This window comes from Impatiens glandulifera, chromosome 1 (assembly GCF_907164915.1).
Source record: "Impatiens glandulifera chromosome 1, dImpGla2.1, whole genome shotgun sequence".
NCBI lineage: Eukaryota > Viridiplantae > Streptophyta > Magnoliopsida > Ericales > Balsaminaceae > Impatiens > Impatiens glandulifera.
In genome coordinates this window covers 92,329,422-92,344,386 of record NC_061862.1, presented here as the reverse complement: position 1 = coordinate 92,344,386, position 14,965 = coordinate 92,329,422, and the positions used below count along the sequence as shown (strand labels likewise).

Here is a 14,965-nt window from a genome sequence, read left to right as displayed (position 1 = left end):
CAGAATCAATGGAGCGTGGTTGTCCCCTCAATCTGTAAGTTGGTTCGCAATGTGGCTTGGATGGGCTGTCTCGCTACTTCCTTAGTTGTGCCCTTTCAAAGCCTAGACCAAGGGATAAGAGTTTATTAACTATAGCAGAACTCGAATTCTTCAGTATGTGACAAAATATTTAAATAAAGACATTTGAAATAGAGTATACGGTTTTGAGGTCCAATTTGATGTGCATCAATGATAGGTACAAAAAGGGAAGGAAGATGTGCATGATTTTTTGTTGGATTAAAAAAGGCATGAAATCACATAATGATGAAGATGTCAATCAAATCGTATTATTATGAAAATGTCAACTAAATCGTCACGAGATTATATCATGGTGAAGATGTCAAAGATATCACATGATCTTTATCCTAATTATTAGTTTCAAAAGTATATATATTGTAAACAAGAAGAGCGTGTGTAAGACTAAAACCTAGAACAAATAGAGAGAGTTATAGTTTGTAATACCTATTATAACTCTATTAAATCGATTTTCTGAAAGCAGGACGTAAGACATTGTTGGTCCGAACATGAGTAAGATTTGTGTGTCGTTATTTCGTTATTTCTTATTTTTACGCTATTGTTCTGTATTCCACTACGGTTGCTATTATTCCTCTTTCATTCTTATGGTGATAGTTTTCACTACAAACTGGTATCAGAGCCAAGTTGGCATAAGGTGGTCGCGGTTCGATTTTTTTGGTGAGTTTTGTTTTCTTGATTCGGTCAATTATTTTGAAGATTTACGATGGAGTTGACTTCTAAGGTTGATATCGAGAAGTTCGATAGGACAAAGGACTTTGGGTTGTGGAAGATGAAGATAAAGGCACACTTAAGCAACATGAGAGTTTCTAAAGCACTCGATGGAATTGCAATTACCGACCTCGATGGATGCGGTGAAAAAGATGAAGGTGTTTGAAAAGGGACTATAACACCTTGATTCTTAATATTAGTGATAAGGTGTTACAAGAGGTTGTTAATTTCACAACGACAATAGAGGTGTGACTTTAGTTAGAGTCTTTGTATATGACTAAAACATTGTCGTCTTGAATCTACATTAAGTAGAGATTCTCCATGTTTAGAATGACTAAGGGGAAGGACTTGTAGACGCATCTCGACAATTATGTCAAGATTCTCCTTAATTTGGAAAACATCGGGGAGAAATACAAGGATGATGATAAGGCATTGATGCTTTTGAATTCTTTATTGAAGTTGTATGAGACGTTCATAGACATACTCAAACATGGGAGGGAGAATCTTACCCTCGATGATGTGATGAATGTGTTGAGATCGAATAACCAAAAGAAGAAGAATGAAGAGAGTAATGTAAGTGGAGATGGACTTTTGGTTCGAGGAAAAACCGAGAGGAGAGACAATAAAAGAAATAAGAAGAGGCATTCGAAGTCTCTCAGGAAGAAATCTACTAAGTGCTACAATTATGACAAGGAGGGGAACTTTAAGCGAGATTTTCTAGATTTGAGTAATGACGGGAAGAAGAGTAGAGAAACAACGTTTGTTCAAGAGGTCGAGAATGGGTACGGAATTGTAGAAATTCTTGTTGTCTTCACTAATCATTCCGACAAGCATTGGATTATGGATTTCAGGTGTTCGTTCCATATGACACCTACTGAGAGTTAGTTCGAGACCTATGAGAATACATTGGTGGAAGATGTTTTGTTATGTAAAAACAAGTCTTGTAGGGTGATAGATATCAGAATAGTGTGTTTTAAGACGCATCATGGAATTGAGAGGGTATTGAAGAACGTACGACACGTCCTAAACCTTCGGAGGAATTTAATCTATCTTGGCTCACTAGACCAACTTGGTTTTGCATGGAAGGGTGAGAAGAACATATTGAAGATCACAAAAAGGTCGTTAGTGATAATGAGAGGCATGTGAGAGAGGAGTCTTTACGTTTTTCAAGGCAACACTTTGGTTGGTGATATGGTGGTAGTGACGGAGCCTCGAGAGGTATCGCCCACGAGTCTATGGAAGAAGAGATTGGGGCACGTAAGTGAGAGGGGTTTAAAGGAGTTGAGTAAGAGAGACTATTTTGATAAGGAGAGACTTGATGATTTGGAGTTTTGTGTGAACTGTATATACGGTAAATCTATGAGGGTGAAGTTTGGGTGGTCAGTTAAGGTGACTCGGGAGACGCTCAGTTATGTTTATCAAACTTATGGTGGCTGGTAAGGATTGTAACTCCAAGTGGAGGTCGGTACTTTATCACCTTCATTGATGATTGTTTGCGCAAGGTTTGGGTATACATCTTGAAGCACAAGGATGAGGAATGTGTTAAGTTCAAGGAATGGAAAAGATGATAGAGACTCAGACCGGGAAGAAGGTTAAAAAGCTCTGAAAAGATAATAGTTTAGAGTACATAGGCGAGTAGTTCAATAATTTTATCAAGGAAGAAGGAATGGTTCATCACAAAACCGTTTGACAGGCGCCGCAATAGAATGGCTTGGAAGAGCGTATGAACATAATGTTACTTGAGCGTGTCTGGTGTATGTTATTTGAGGCCGGTCTACCAAAGCGGTTTTGGGGTTAGGCGGTTAACACTACAACTTATCTTATCAATCGTTGTTCATTGACGACATTGGAATGCAATCCATCATAAGAAGTTTGGAATGACGCTCCTCCAAAACTCGACAGCCTGAAGGTATTTGGGTGTGTGGCTTACATGCACCAACGGGATGGAAAGTTTGATCCGAGAGTGAAGAAGTGTATGTTCTTTGGATACCTTAAGAGGAGTAAAGGTTAGAAACTATTTTACAAGGATGGGGAGACGACCAAGTGCATCATTAGGTGACATGGTCTTTAAGGAAACCAAGTCATATTATGGAGCAACACAGTCAATCGAAGTTGGCGAAGTCGTTAGAAAGAGGACCGAGTTTGAGGTGGTATTCCTAGGAGAGATTACTAAAGAATCGGTAGACACATGGGAGGCTAGTGAAGAGAATGAAATAGACGGTCAGGTAGAGGAGGAAAGTACGGATTCGAAAGAGAACCTTAGATCCTACTAGTTAGCCCGAGATAAAGACCATAGGACAACCCCGGCTCCGAAGAGACTTGTCCAATAACTCGATGTTTCACAAGCGCACAAAGCCCATCGACATTCGACTTCACTGCATTCGAGATGTCATAGCGAGTGAAGCGATAGTTGTGAAAAAAGGTTCACACATATGAAAATCTCATAGATATGGCCACAAAGGTGGTGACGAAAATCAAGTTTCAGAAATATTGCGACTTGATTCACGTCACAAAGGTTGGAACGTAATCGGAGAAGTAGAAGGATCAATTTTAGGGTGTTCTTAGTGATGAGGCCCATTCATTTGACAATAGACATAGAGGCAATGTGGAGAATTTATGGAATTGGGCTTTGGGTTTTGAGGCCCAATTTAGTGTGCCTCAATGTTAGGTAAAAAAGAAGAAGGAAAATATGTGCGATTATTTATTGGATTTAAAAAAGTATGAAATCATATAATGATGAAGATGTCAATCAAATCGTATTATTATGAAAATATCAACTAAATCGTCACGAGATCATATCATGGTAGAGATGTCAAAGATATCTCATGATCTTTACCTTAGTTATGAATTTTAAAACCCTATATATATATATATTGTAAATGAGAAGAGTGTGCGTGAGACTAAAACCTAGAACAAATAAAGAGTTAGAGTTTATAATTTCTATTATAACTCTAGTAAATCGATTCTCTGAAAGCAAAAGGTAGGACATTGTTGGTCCGAACTTGGGTAAAATTCTTGTGTCGTTATTTCGTTCTTTTTTATTTTTACGCTATTGTTCTGCATTCCACTACGGTTGCTATAACCCGTTTTCATTCTTAGGACGATAATTTTCACCACAAGACATCTATAATAATATCATATATCTTAAGGTTTTTTCGATTTGAGGTTATTTAAATAACTCAATATTATCAAATATCATTTCACTTCACTCTCATCAATCAGATAACTCAATTCTACAACTTAAATGTTAAAATATATTTTATTTTATATTATTATTTATTATTTTATTATTATACATTAATATCTTAACTATTTTTATCAAAAAAAAAAAAAAATCTTTAATTTCTTCAAAATTATCCTGTCATTACTTTATAAATAATTTATGTTATAATTAAAACCTTAGTCTAATGCAAATAATCCCTAATAATTTGATTGTAGAGTTCCCCATATCTTCTTACTATTAAAAAAATAAAAAGTGAGAAAATGGAGAAACACTAAAGAATATTAATATAAAGTCCACTATGGAGATAAAAGAATAATGAATGAAATGCACGTTTTGGACCCTTGGCTAGGCCAGGCAGGAGCGTCGTCAACTTTTGCCTTATCATCATCATACATATACATACTTCATTTACTTCACTCTCTCTCTCTCACACACACACATAGTCAGAGATGTCACATGGAGAAGATAGGTTTAGTTTGATTCAACTTATTTGATAAAGTTTAATCTTTTCAGGATTTCTTTTTCAGCTTATTGGTGAATATCTTTCATACCCATTTTATAATCTATTTATTTAAACTACTATTGTAATTTAATTATATAATCACAAGTTATTTATTACAAAATAAGGTTAACCAAACAAGCTTTAAATTTGTGGGGACATGCATTAGCATTAGTCTAGCTTCTTTATCAATAGAGTACGCTCCCCCTTTCATTTTCTACTTACAACATTCACGTGTCATTCAAATCCATTATTACATTTTCTTTGTTTAATTTCACATAATTAAAGCTCTTTTTTTTTTTTGATTTCTTATAATGTTACAATCCTATATAGATATGGTTTTGTGCAAAAATATAGGTTATAATTACCTTTATGTAAATTATACAAATAGATGGCCACCATGTTTATACGTGTCTTAGCTTGTTGGGATTTAAGATTTTGTCAATTCGTGGCCCCCTAACAAACATGTGAATGTACTAACAAAATCTTAACTCATTAATTTCGGATAGATGATTTTCGTTTTCTCTTTTATAGAAAAAATTATAAAGAAGGTGATTAAAAAAAAAAATTGACATTGAAATGTGACTTTCTTTTCGTCACTTAAATTTGAATTTATAGTGTATTTTACTCGGTATGATATTCTATTTAGCCTTATTGAAATTGTTGTCTTGTATTGTTATAATCCGAATAATACTCACTGTCAATGGTGCGTGGTGCGTCGTTTGTTGTGTATAACATTCGATTATGTTGATAATTTGTTTTGTGTTCGTTATTTCTTAGTAACAAATGAGACGAAGTAATCGAATTTAAAATTATTTTTCGAAAGTCGATCCTCTGCATATTTTAGTTATATGAGTAGATAGAAAATTATTATTTGATATTTCATTATTCGTTTAAAATATTTGATAAAAAAATTTAAGACACATTTTTATTGTTTAACTTATTTTACTTTCATACTTAATAGTTATTAGAGTCATTCTCGACTTTCAAGAGATTGTTTAATGATTAGATCTTCTTCCTATTGTTCTTGTAAATTGAATTTCTAATTTATTATTTATATTCACAAATAATTATTTTAATTTTATTTATGTTATTTTGTATTAGTTGTAAATTAATATTGTATATAATTTTTTTAATTAAATTAAATATAAATTAATTTTTTATAAAAAAATAATAATATCTAGAATGGGTTTAAAATTTGATTCTTACTAAAACAAAATATTTAGATTAAAATGAAGATTATGAGTTTTGACAATAAATTATTATGTTATAAAATTTTATCCTCTTTTTTTCTAGATTAATCAAATTTGTGTAAAATGTATCAACTACTGTGGTAATAAAATTTTAAAATAAAAAGAAACCTATATTTTTATTATCCTAATATCTACTTTTTCCTTTTAGGTTATAAAACCCATAGCACTACAAAGTTGGTGGAGGCGCGTATTTATGTCATTACTAGTATGGGCCTATGGCCCCCATTATTTGAGAATTTCAATAAGTGTCCCTTTTTTTTATTAATATTATAAATTTTGTTAACAATCTTACAATAAATATATATATATGTTTAATCTTTTACAATAAAGAAAAAATAAATTAAAAAATGAGAAGAACAATGGTGAAACAACAATTTGCTAGATCAACATGGTCAGTCTCACACCAACCAAATCGAAGATCCGAAACAAAAAAGCACAAGAAAATAACGTGTTTCCACGCCGAATGTAATCAAATGAAACCGAGCCACAAGTCCAAAGAATACTAACAAACTGAATTAATCAAAGATCGATGATTACAAAAGAGAAAAGCATACTATAGAACAAGACAAAAACCAAACTCATCTCATTAAATATGATAATCGACTCCACAAAGCCATCCAAAGAACCGAAAGGTCCGAAACAATCGAGCTAATACAAACTAAAAAATATGGGTTTCAAAAAATAGAATAAAGCGGATAAAAACAACCCAAAACTTTACTTTGTACACTTATTTGTGGAGAAGATTCACTTTCTCGTACTTAAGGATTGTAATTTAATTTAATCAACACAAATTTAAAAAATGAAAGGGCTTGATTGATTTAATTTATATAAATATAATCTAAATAAATCACATCAAAACACAAAAAAAAAAAAAATAAATAAATAAATAAATAAATAAATCTTAGTTTTTAATCATTTTTTAAAGGTTATTAGGAATCAAATGATCATCAATTTTATTAATCTTCTTTTTTATTTTATTTAAAGAAAATCTAGAATCAAAAGAAATTATTAATAAATATTTTATTTTGGATGCACTTATTGTATTTTGATGCCCCACACAATATATATAAATTTGGCTATTTGTCCTAATTCCTTGATCACGATATGACACTGTGTATGTGGGTGGGTAGGGACTTGTTAATTTTCAAAGATTTTTTTTTTTTTTGTTTTTTTGTAGAAGAATGGGTCTACTATTTAATTTTGACTATGTTGTTGCCCTTGTCGAAGAGCATGTTAAGTTTTTAATTAAAATTATAATTGTGTAACTATTTGGATTTCTCATATTTTTATTCAACTATTCATTTCTAAACCTTAATAATAAATAAAGATCAACATTAACAAATATCATTTCAGAATATATATTAGACCGGTAATAAAAAAAATATTCTTATTTAAAAAAGTTGTAATACATAAAAAAAAAATTTGATTAGGTAATAAATTGCAGTATTTGGTTTGGCTTAAGCCCAATCCCTGCATAAATTAGTTAATCAATAAAAGTAACTTATAAATAAGTTTAAGCAAATAAATTGAATCAAACATGTTTTTAATTAATTATTTAACGAGTAATAATGATGTTTGATAATTTTGATTAGTTAAAGATTTTTTTGATAAATATATTTAAAGGGGTATTAATATATAATGATAAATAAAAAATAATAATTTAAAATGTAAGATAATTTGATTAATAAATTAAATAATAGAATAAATAATAAATAGAATAACATTGAATAAAATAAAATTATTTAAATAATTTCTAACCAATTACTCCTAAATGATAAATATTAACAAATGATATTGCAAATAAACAAACTATGAATAAACTGAATTGTAATTTATATTGGTTGGTTGAATTAAAAGATGTGATTAGATTAGTCCTCCCTATCTAAATTACAAAAACAAAAAAAAATATTAAAAATTTTTAAATGATAAATGTTTATTAAAAATGAAAAAATTCATTTAATAACACAACAATCAAGCATGACAATGTGAAAAAAAAAAAGCATACTTAATAAGTTATCGAACTCATAAATTTTTGAAAAAAACGATTAATTTCCCGACACGTTTTACTTCTACTGGTTTTCTTGAACGAATCTTGGAAAGCGTCATAATAATAATAATAATAATAATATGAATGATACGCATATAACAACTACGATTTCTCTCCAACCAGATAATCTACCAAATAAATAATTGGGATGATAACCCAAATATGTAGGTCTGCCATATCAACCGCATCAATCCAAACTTCTCAGCAACTAACCAAAGACTCGAGCATCACCCAATAAATCTCATTAATACTCCACAAAAAACTCAAAATACTAGTCATTTATCGACAATACAAAATAAGTGAGTTGTTGATTCAAACTCTTCTTGACACATACGACAATGACTAATCATAATACAACATTTTTAACTCAGATATCATGAATTCATTTTTAATAAGAAAAATATTTTACCATTTATATTATAGATAATATAAATAATATTTTTATTAAGAAATATTTTAACTAACCACAAGTCAAAATATGGTAAAAAAAAGGTTAAAATTTTAAATTAAAGAGATAAGATAATAACTTATTAATTGAATTGAAAAAAGTATTTGACAAATTTAATTTAAAAATAAATAATAAGTGGTATCTAACAGTCAAACAAACAAAAAGAAAAAACACTTGTCTTTTATTAACTCATTTCAATGCAATTATTTATTAATTTTGTTTTAGCTAACTAAATTATTCGATAAATTGGCGCTAATATATTCTTTTTGTATTATTTATCTTATACATAATCTCTCTAAAAAATCTCCCCTGTTATATTATCCCATCACTCAATTTGGCGGCATCAAAACCGCTGCTCATCTGCAAAACCTCCATTCTTCTTCTTCTTTCTTCACTCCTCTTAGGAGAATCTCCAATCGCCATAGATTTCAGTCCTTCAAATCTCCAACCATTTGGCGGTCTGATTGCAAAACTCGCGTTCATTATCTCCTGGCGCCGTATAAGGCGACAAAAATCGAGATGGGTACTTCCGATTCCCCTTCCTTTAGTTTCCCTGACCTCCGATGTTTGGAAGATGAGTTCAGTTTGAGTGAGAAAGAAGACCCATATGCGGACTTGACCTCCTCCTCCTCATCTTGCTCCATTTCCGAGATCGATGATGAATATTTCCAGGCATTGATCGAGAGAGAGACCCTGTTCGATTCAAATCACTTTACATCTAAAGATGTTAGCACATCTAGTTGGTTGAAGTCCGCTCGTCTGGAAGCTATAAAATGGATTCTAAATGTTGGGTCTTCTCTGTAACTGTTTAGTTTATTTTCTTTTTGTTAACATTGTGAGAAACATCTAACATGGGTTTTTGATGCAGACAAGAGAGTTCTTTGGATTTCAGTTCAGTACAGCTTATCTATCATTAGCATACTTTGATCATTTTCTTTCAAGGAGATCAATTGATGTAAGTAATGAAATGATTGTCTATTTGATTTAGAGTCATATGTTGATGTTGTTGTGATTGTGATTGTGATTTGTGAATGATGGTAGGAAGGGAAACTATGGGCTGTTCAATTGTTATCAATTGCATGTGTATCATTGGCTGCGAAAATGGAGGAAATGAAAGCACCTGTTTTGACACAATTTCAGACGGATGATGATGATTACAAGTTTGAATGGAGTTCAATTCAGAGAATGGAGTTATTGGTTTTGAGTCATTTGCAATGGAAAATGCATCTAATCACTCCATTTTCATATTTGCATTACTTCATTACCAAATTATGCGTTGATTTTAGAGATTGCAGTCTTCAAGACTTTGTTTCTATGGCCGTGGATTACATTCTAACCATCACAAGAGGTACTGATGATCCTCTATTTATATCCAGTGGTAATATGCTTGAAGTAACCATGATTTGTTTGGTATAGTTTAATCCAAATAAAGGTATTTTGGTAAAAGTGCTCAAATAAACTATTTGTTTGAAAAGTTAGATCAAACAAGACTTTTTATCCATAATCCAGTTCTTTTGTAAACAACCCTTGATCAAAGATTTAGTGGGATTCACCCTGGTTGTACCACTTTTGGTTTGAACATTTTTGTTTTTTTTACCATTTTGTTGCAGAAGTTAATCTTGTTGAGATTAGACCATGTGTAGTTGCAATGGCAGCAATCTTGGCTGCTGATGATGATCAATTGACTAGAAAAGCAATGGAGACGAAAATGAGTTCAATTTCATCTTGGAATTCCATCTTGAAAGTTAGTATCGTCGATTTATTATTATTATTATTAATCTGATCGATGAAATCATGATATTAATGTTTTTGTTGTATTCAGGAACAAGTATGTAGGTGTTACGATTTAATGGTTAAAATGAAGAAGGTAAATAATTGTACACCTGAATCCGAAAAATGTGGGGATTGTTCTTTTTCTTCTTCTTTGGCTGTCAAGACCGGTGCAGGCTTTAAAAGAAGACTTAGTTTTACGATATCAAACAAGGAATGTTTGAGACCTTATCGTCGAGTTCGACGGTCATAAAGGGTTGTTGATTTTGAATTATATGAGGGTAAAATAGTTCTTTAATTTATTTTATTTGACTGTCATTGATGAAGCCTCAAGCTCTCATTGAATGCTTCTTCTTCTTCTTCTTCCTCACTTTGTCTTTCAAAAGGTTGAAAGCCAAAATAGTACTGATCAAGAATGATGTGATAATGGTTGCTCCTGTAAAAGAGGAGATGGGTGTGTAAAATGTGTTTGTTTTCAACTTGCAATATTGGTTTTGCATTTTGATTTATTTTTGCTAAGATTGCATTTTGATTTATTTGTATTCAGCTATGGCATCTATCATCTATGTCAAGCTATCTACAAAATAAATGGAGATTTTGCCTTTTATTTTTTTTTTGTTATGTCAGTTAACAATTGGAACTACTATTCAATTAGTCAAAATTGAGATTTAGAATTAGAATGGATGGTCACTTGTCAAAAGTATTTCATTTGAATCATAAAATGTTAAAAAAAAATGTAAAAATTATTTTTTAAGTTATGTTATTATTATTATTATTTGTATATGTAATCAATTATAAAATTAATGTTAAGAAATAATAGTTATAAAATTAATTATATGAATTCATTGATTTTTTTAACTCAAAGATTTAGTTTATGTGGGAATGGTAAAATTCAACAATGGATGAGTAATAATTTATTTTAAAATTTATTAAAGTATAGATTTGTAAAATTTATAAATTTCTAAACCTGAAACAATTTACAAATTCGTAAAACAGTAAGAATTATATAAATTTGAACAGTTTCCAAAATTTTAATCTTTACACAAATAGTAAGAATTTATGTAAATTTGAACGGAAATTTTAATTTTTCTTAACTAAATTTTGAGTGAAACTAAGACCATACACAAATAAGGGTATAAACGAGTCAAGTAGCTTAGTATAAATTCGGTTTGACCGAACTCGAATCGAGTAGCTCGATATTATAATCGAGTTCGAGATTTATATTTATAATTCGAATAATTTAAAAAATTAAAATCAGACTGTACAATAGTTTTGGAGATATAACTTAAATATAAATTAGAGATAAAAGTTATAAGATAAACTAGATAATGAGAAAAAAGAGTTAAATAAAAAATGTTTGAATCTTCTTCAACCATATATACCAAGAATCTTATAATAACAGCTTTGGGGCTGGAGGTTAAGCGATCCAGGAGTAGGATAAGGGCCCACATTTGTCCTTTAAAATAGGCCCAGCCCAAAACCTATCACAATACAGGGCCATGGCCCATTAGGATCATTCCCAAAACTAATGAATATGCATAGAAGTATAGAACTACTAAGTCCACTTGCATATTTCAGATCTTACAGATAGATAGATTCTTCATCGATCCTTCACATCTACTATAGTTACTACACTTTCGTATTTGATTTGTTTTACAGATTATAATCAGTATAGTTGCTTTTATTTTTCTAAATTGTTTTTGCACGTTGAAAAAAAGTCTCTTAGACCATCTCCAATCCACAAACCCATTTCTAAATCCAAAATGCAGTAAATGTCACTTCAAACAGTAATTCATCTCTAACTCAAAAACTCATTTTCAAACTCAAAAGAATATTCTTAGAATATTCTTTTCTTATACTAACTTTTTAACCTTATTAATATTATCTATATATTTATTAACTTTACATATTTAACCCTAATCTTTTTTTATTTTTAATAAAATTAAAATAAAATTAATTATATATCAATAATTCATACTTAACATATAATTTAATAATATATTTAAGTAAATAAACATATTATACTAAAATTTAAGTTATAGAATATAACATAAAAATATATAATAAAATTAAAAATAAATTAAATAAAATTTAAGTATAATAAAATTTAATATTTAATTATAGAGCAAATGAAATGTTTCAAATAATTCATATAAACAAGTTTAATATTTAAATTAAAGAGTATATATATTTCAAGGGTTTATTTGAAAATTTATAAAAAAAATAATTGGGAAATGAACCGTAATTACGCATATATGGGTTTTTTTTGTTTAGAGAGAGAGTAAATTCTCATTTTGGGTATGCGTATGGTGGCCGGTTGGAGCAAAAATGGGAATGCGTTTGCGTTTTGGTGTCCGGTTGGATAAGGCCTTAGGGTGGTAAACTAGTCCTTTGGGCCGGCCCATTGTAGGGTAGGAGGAGTTTTGTTTGAGACCTTGTATAACTTTTCAGAGATGACACACATGGTTTAAAACTCATAGTTAATCTTAAACATCCCGGAGGTTGAGTCATATATACATCCTCATCTAAGAAAACATTACTTATCAATTTGGTGGATAGGCCATTGTTTAAGTCATAGGAAGATCCAAAATAGTATTGCCACCATGTTTTATTACAATGATATTCCAGTCTAATCATTGTAAAAAGAAATTTGCAAATAAATATAGTCATAAGAAACAAAAGATTTACATAATCTTTGAACAAGTAGGAAATTTTTTTACAATGATATTCCAGTCTACTAATCATGTGAATAAATGAAGTCATTATCAAAAAATCTATCTATACATTGAAAAATGAGTAATCTGCAAAAATTAAAGGAGCATTAAAACATTTTTTCTTTAAACGAGCATCCTTATCCATGACCCAAAAATAGGTCATGATGCTAGTTATGGTTGATCTTGTCAATTTATCATGACCAAATGGTTGGTGATTCCATAACCAAAAACCACAATCATGTCATTGGGTCTTGGTTTTTGTCAAATTATGACAAAAATCACAACCAAAGTCATCCAATCAAATGCTGCCATTTATCGGAATCTGATTGGTTGCCAAATATTTTTATCTCTTATCTTTAAAACCCGATTTTAATATTATTTATAATATATATATATATATATATATATATATATATATCAAAATTGAAATCTATAAATAGAGATCGCTCTTGCTATTTTTCGGAGAAAAAAAAATCACAATTTTCTCTATTTTTACTAATTATTCTCCTTTGTTTACAATTATCCATAATTAATACTAAATTATTATGGATAACTACAACAATAATCCAAACACTTCCGATGATTTTGATCCCGAATATGAAAGTTTTTAAAAATAAAAATAATATTTTTTAATTCATGATCAAGATTTTGTTGGTCATGAATAAGCACAATGACCAAAATCTTGGTCTTAAAGCTTTTTTCATGATCATGACAAAAAAATAGGTTATAGATAAGAATGCTCTAAAGGACCCATGCATAATCTTTCACATTTTAAGAAAATTTATTTTCTTGAGTATAAATTTTTATACTCAATGGAGTATATAATATAATCTGAATATTTTTATACTCAAATAATGCAGTGTTGTTTGAAGGAAGTGAGAAGCTAAATTTTACTATTATAATTCCTAAAAGGGTTATCATCCACATAAGTCAGACCAAGGATGAAGCTTAACTTGTGCATTTACAATATCATCTTCTTCAAAAAAAATAACAATTGAAGTAACAGAGAATGAAATTGTTAGATGAGATTGGTGGAAGTTTTGAAAAGATATGGATCAAAATGGTGGCAAAATTTGAGAAGCTTAGTTTTATGTCATCTTCAATAATCATGCACAACATAACAAAGTTAAATCCAGATTCAAAATGACTTTTTAAATAGTCTCATTATGAAATGGCTTCTTTTCGACCATTCTAACATCAACTTTCAAGGGAACAGATGTTCAATAAAAGAGACCAACATACCAGTTTTGGTACTCTAAGAAGATTTGCTCACATTATAAACTTGTTCAATTTAACACAGCAAAATCATGACAGAAGAACCCAGGATTGTGTAAACAATATACACATTCAATGAGTGTGTGTTTGATAATACTTTGGGTTTCATTGGAAAGCAGAAAAATCAAATCTTGTGGGTTTTCCAAGAACATTATTAAGAGCCCACAATTGGCATAATTTATAGAAATCACATAACCCTAATACTCTAAACAGCAATAAACACAATAAGAATAAGAAATGGATCAGAAAACGTGAGATCAATGAAACAAAAACATTGTTATAGGCGTTGAATCAAAATGCCAAAGCTAAAGATGTTTAAGTCTATGTTTAGCAATGATTTCAAAATCCAGGTAGTAAAACCCTAAAATTGTAGCAAAACATAAAACTCAAATGAACACAAGGAGAGATACCCATATAAAAGATGATGAAATCAATCAACATTTTCCATGACATCATCAGTAGTGAACTTTGTACCCTTCTCCTTATCAGCAGCAGCGCGGCCCTTCGCCTTGCGGTCGAGAAGAGATTTGCGATCCTTATCGAGGCGGAGCTTGGTAATAACAACCTTAGATGGATTGATTCCAACATTAACAGTTGAACCATTAACCTTCTCACGAGTGATGCGCTCAATGTGGATCACCCATTTCCTCCTGTAAACCTGCACGATCTTTCCTTCACGGGCCTTGTAGGTTCCACGGACAACCTGAACCTCATCATCCTTTCTGATAGGCATAGATCGAACATTGTACTTCGCACGGAGATCTGCTGACAGAGGTGCGCTCATCAGCACACGTCGAACGCTAGACGGAGCTGTGAAATGAGCCTTCCTGTTCTTCCTGCGGGAGCTGGTTACTCTCGGGTTGTACTTCATTTTCGCTCTCTAGAAGCTCCGCTCTGCAACTCCAATGGCGGCGGAAGATGAAGAGGGTTGAATCTAGGGTTCTTAGAAGAAC

General features: G+C 30.8%; 2 protein-coding genes across 2 annotated transcripts; one reads left to right on the top strand and one right to left on the bottom strand.

Annotated features, from left to right (window-relative positions):
* Nucleotides 1–8,583: 8,583 nt before the first annotated feature.
* LOC124922268 (cyclin-D5-1-like) lies at nt 8,584–10,634 on the top strand. The gene is made up of 5 exons (XM_047463003.1): nt 8,584–9,039; nt 9,122–9,208; nt 9,295–9,601; nt 9,864–9,997; nt 10,076–10,634. Exons 1-5 carry the CDS (start codon nt 8,773–8,775, stop codon nt 10,274–10,276), a joined length of 996 nt encoding a protein of 331 aa, XP_047318959.1. The 5' UTR covers nt 8,584–8,772; the 3' UTR covers nt 10,277–10,634.
* Nucleotides 10,635–14,269: 3,635 nt separating this feature from the next.
* On the bottom strand, nt 14,270–14,948 carry LOC124922266 (60S ribosomal protein L26-1-like). The gene has a single exon (XM_047463002.1). The coding sequence runs from the start codon at nt 14,881–14,883 to the stop codon at nt 14,443–14,445; it is 441 nt and encodes a 146-aa protein (XP_047318958.1). The 5' UTR covers nt 14,884–14,948; the 3' UTR covers nt 14,270–14,442.
* Nucleotides 14,949–14,965: the final 17 nt, after the last annotated feature.

Coding starts and splice junctions, on each gene's coding strand:
- LOC124922266 (XM_047463002.1), bottom strand. CDS start 14,883: ATGAAGTACAACCCGAGAGTAACCAGCTCCCGCAGGAAGAACAGGAAG.
- LOC124922268 (XM_047463003.1), top strand. CDS start 8,773: ATGGGTACTTCCGATTCCCCTTCCTTTAGTTTCCCTGACCTCCGATGT. Junction 9,209..9,294: donor TTTCAAGGAGATCAATTGAT/GTAAGTAATGAA, acceptor GAATGATGGTAG/GAAGGGAAACTATGGGCTGT. Junction 9,998..10,075: donor CTTGGAATTCCATCTTGAAA/GTTAGTATCGTC, acceptor TGTTGTATTCAG/GAACAAGTATGTAGGTGTTA.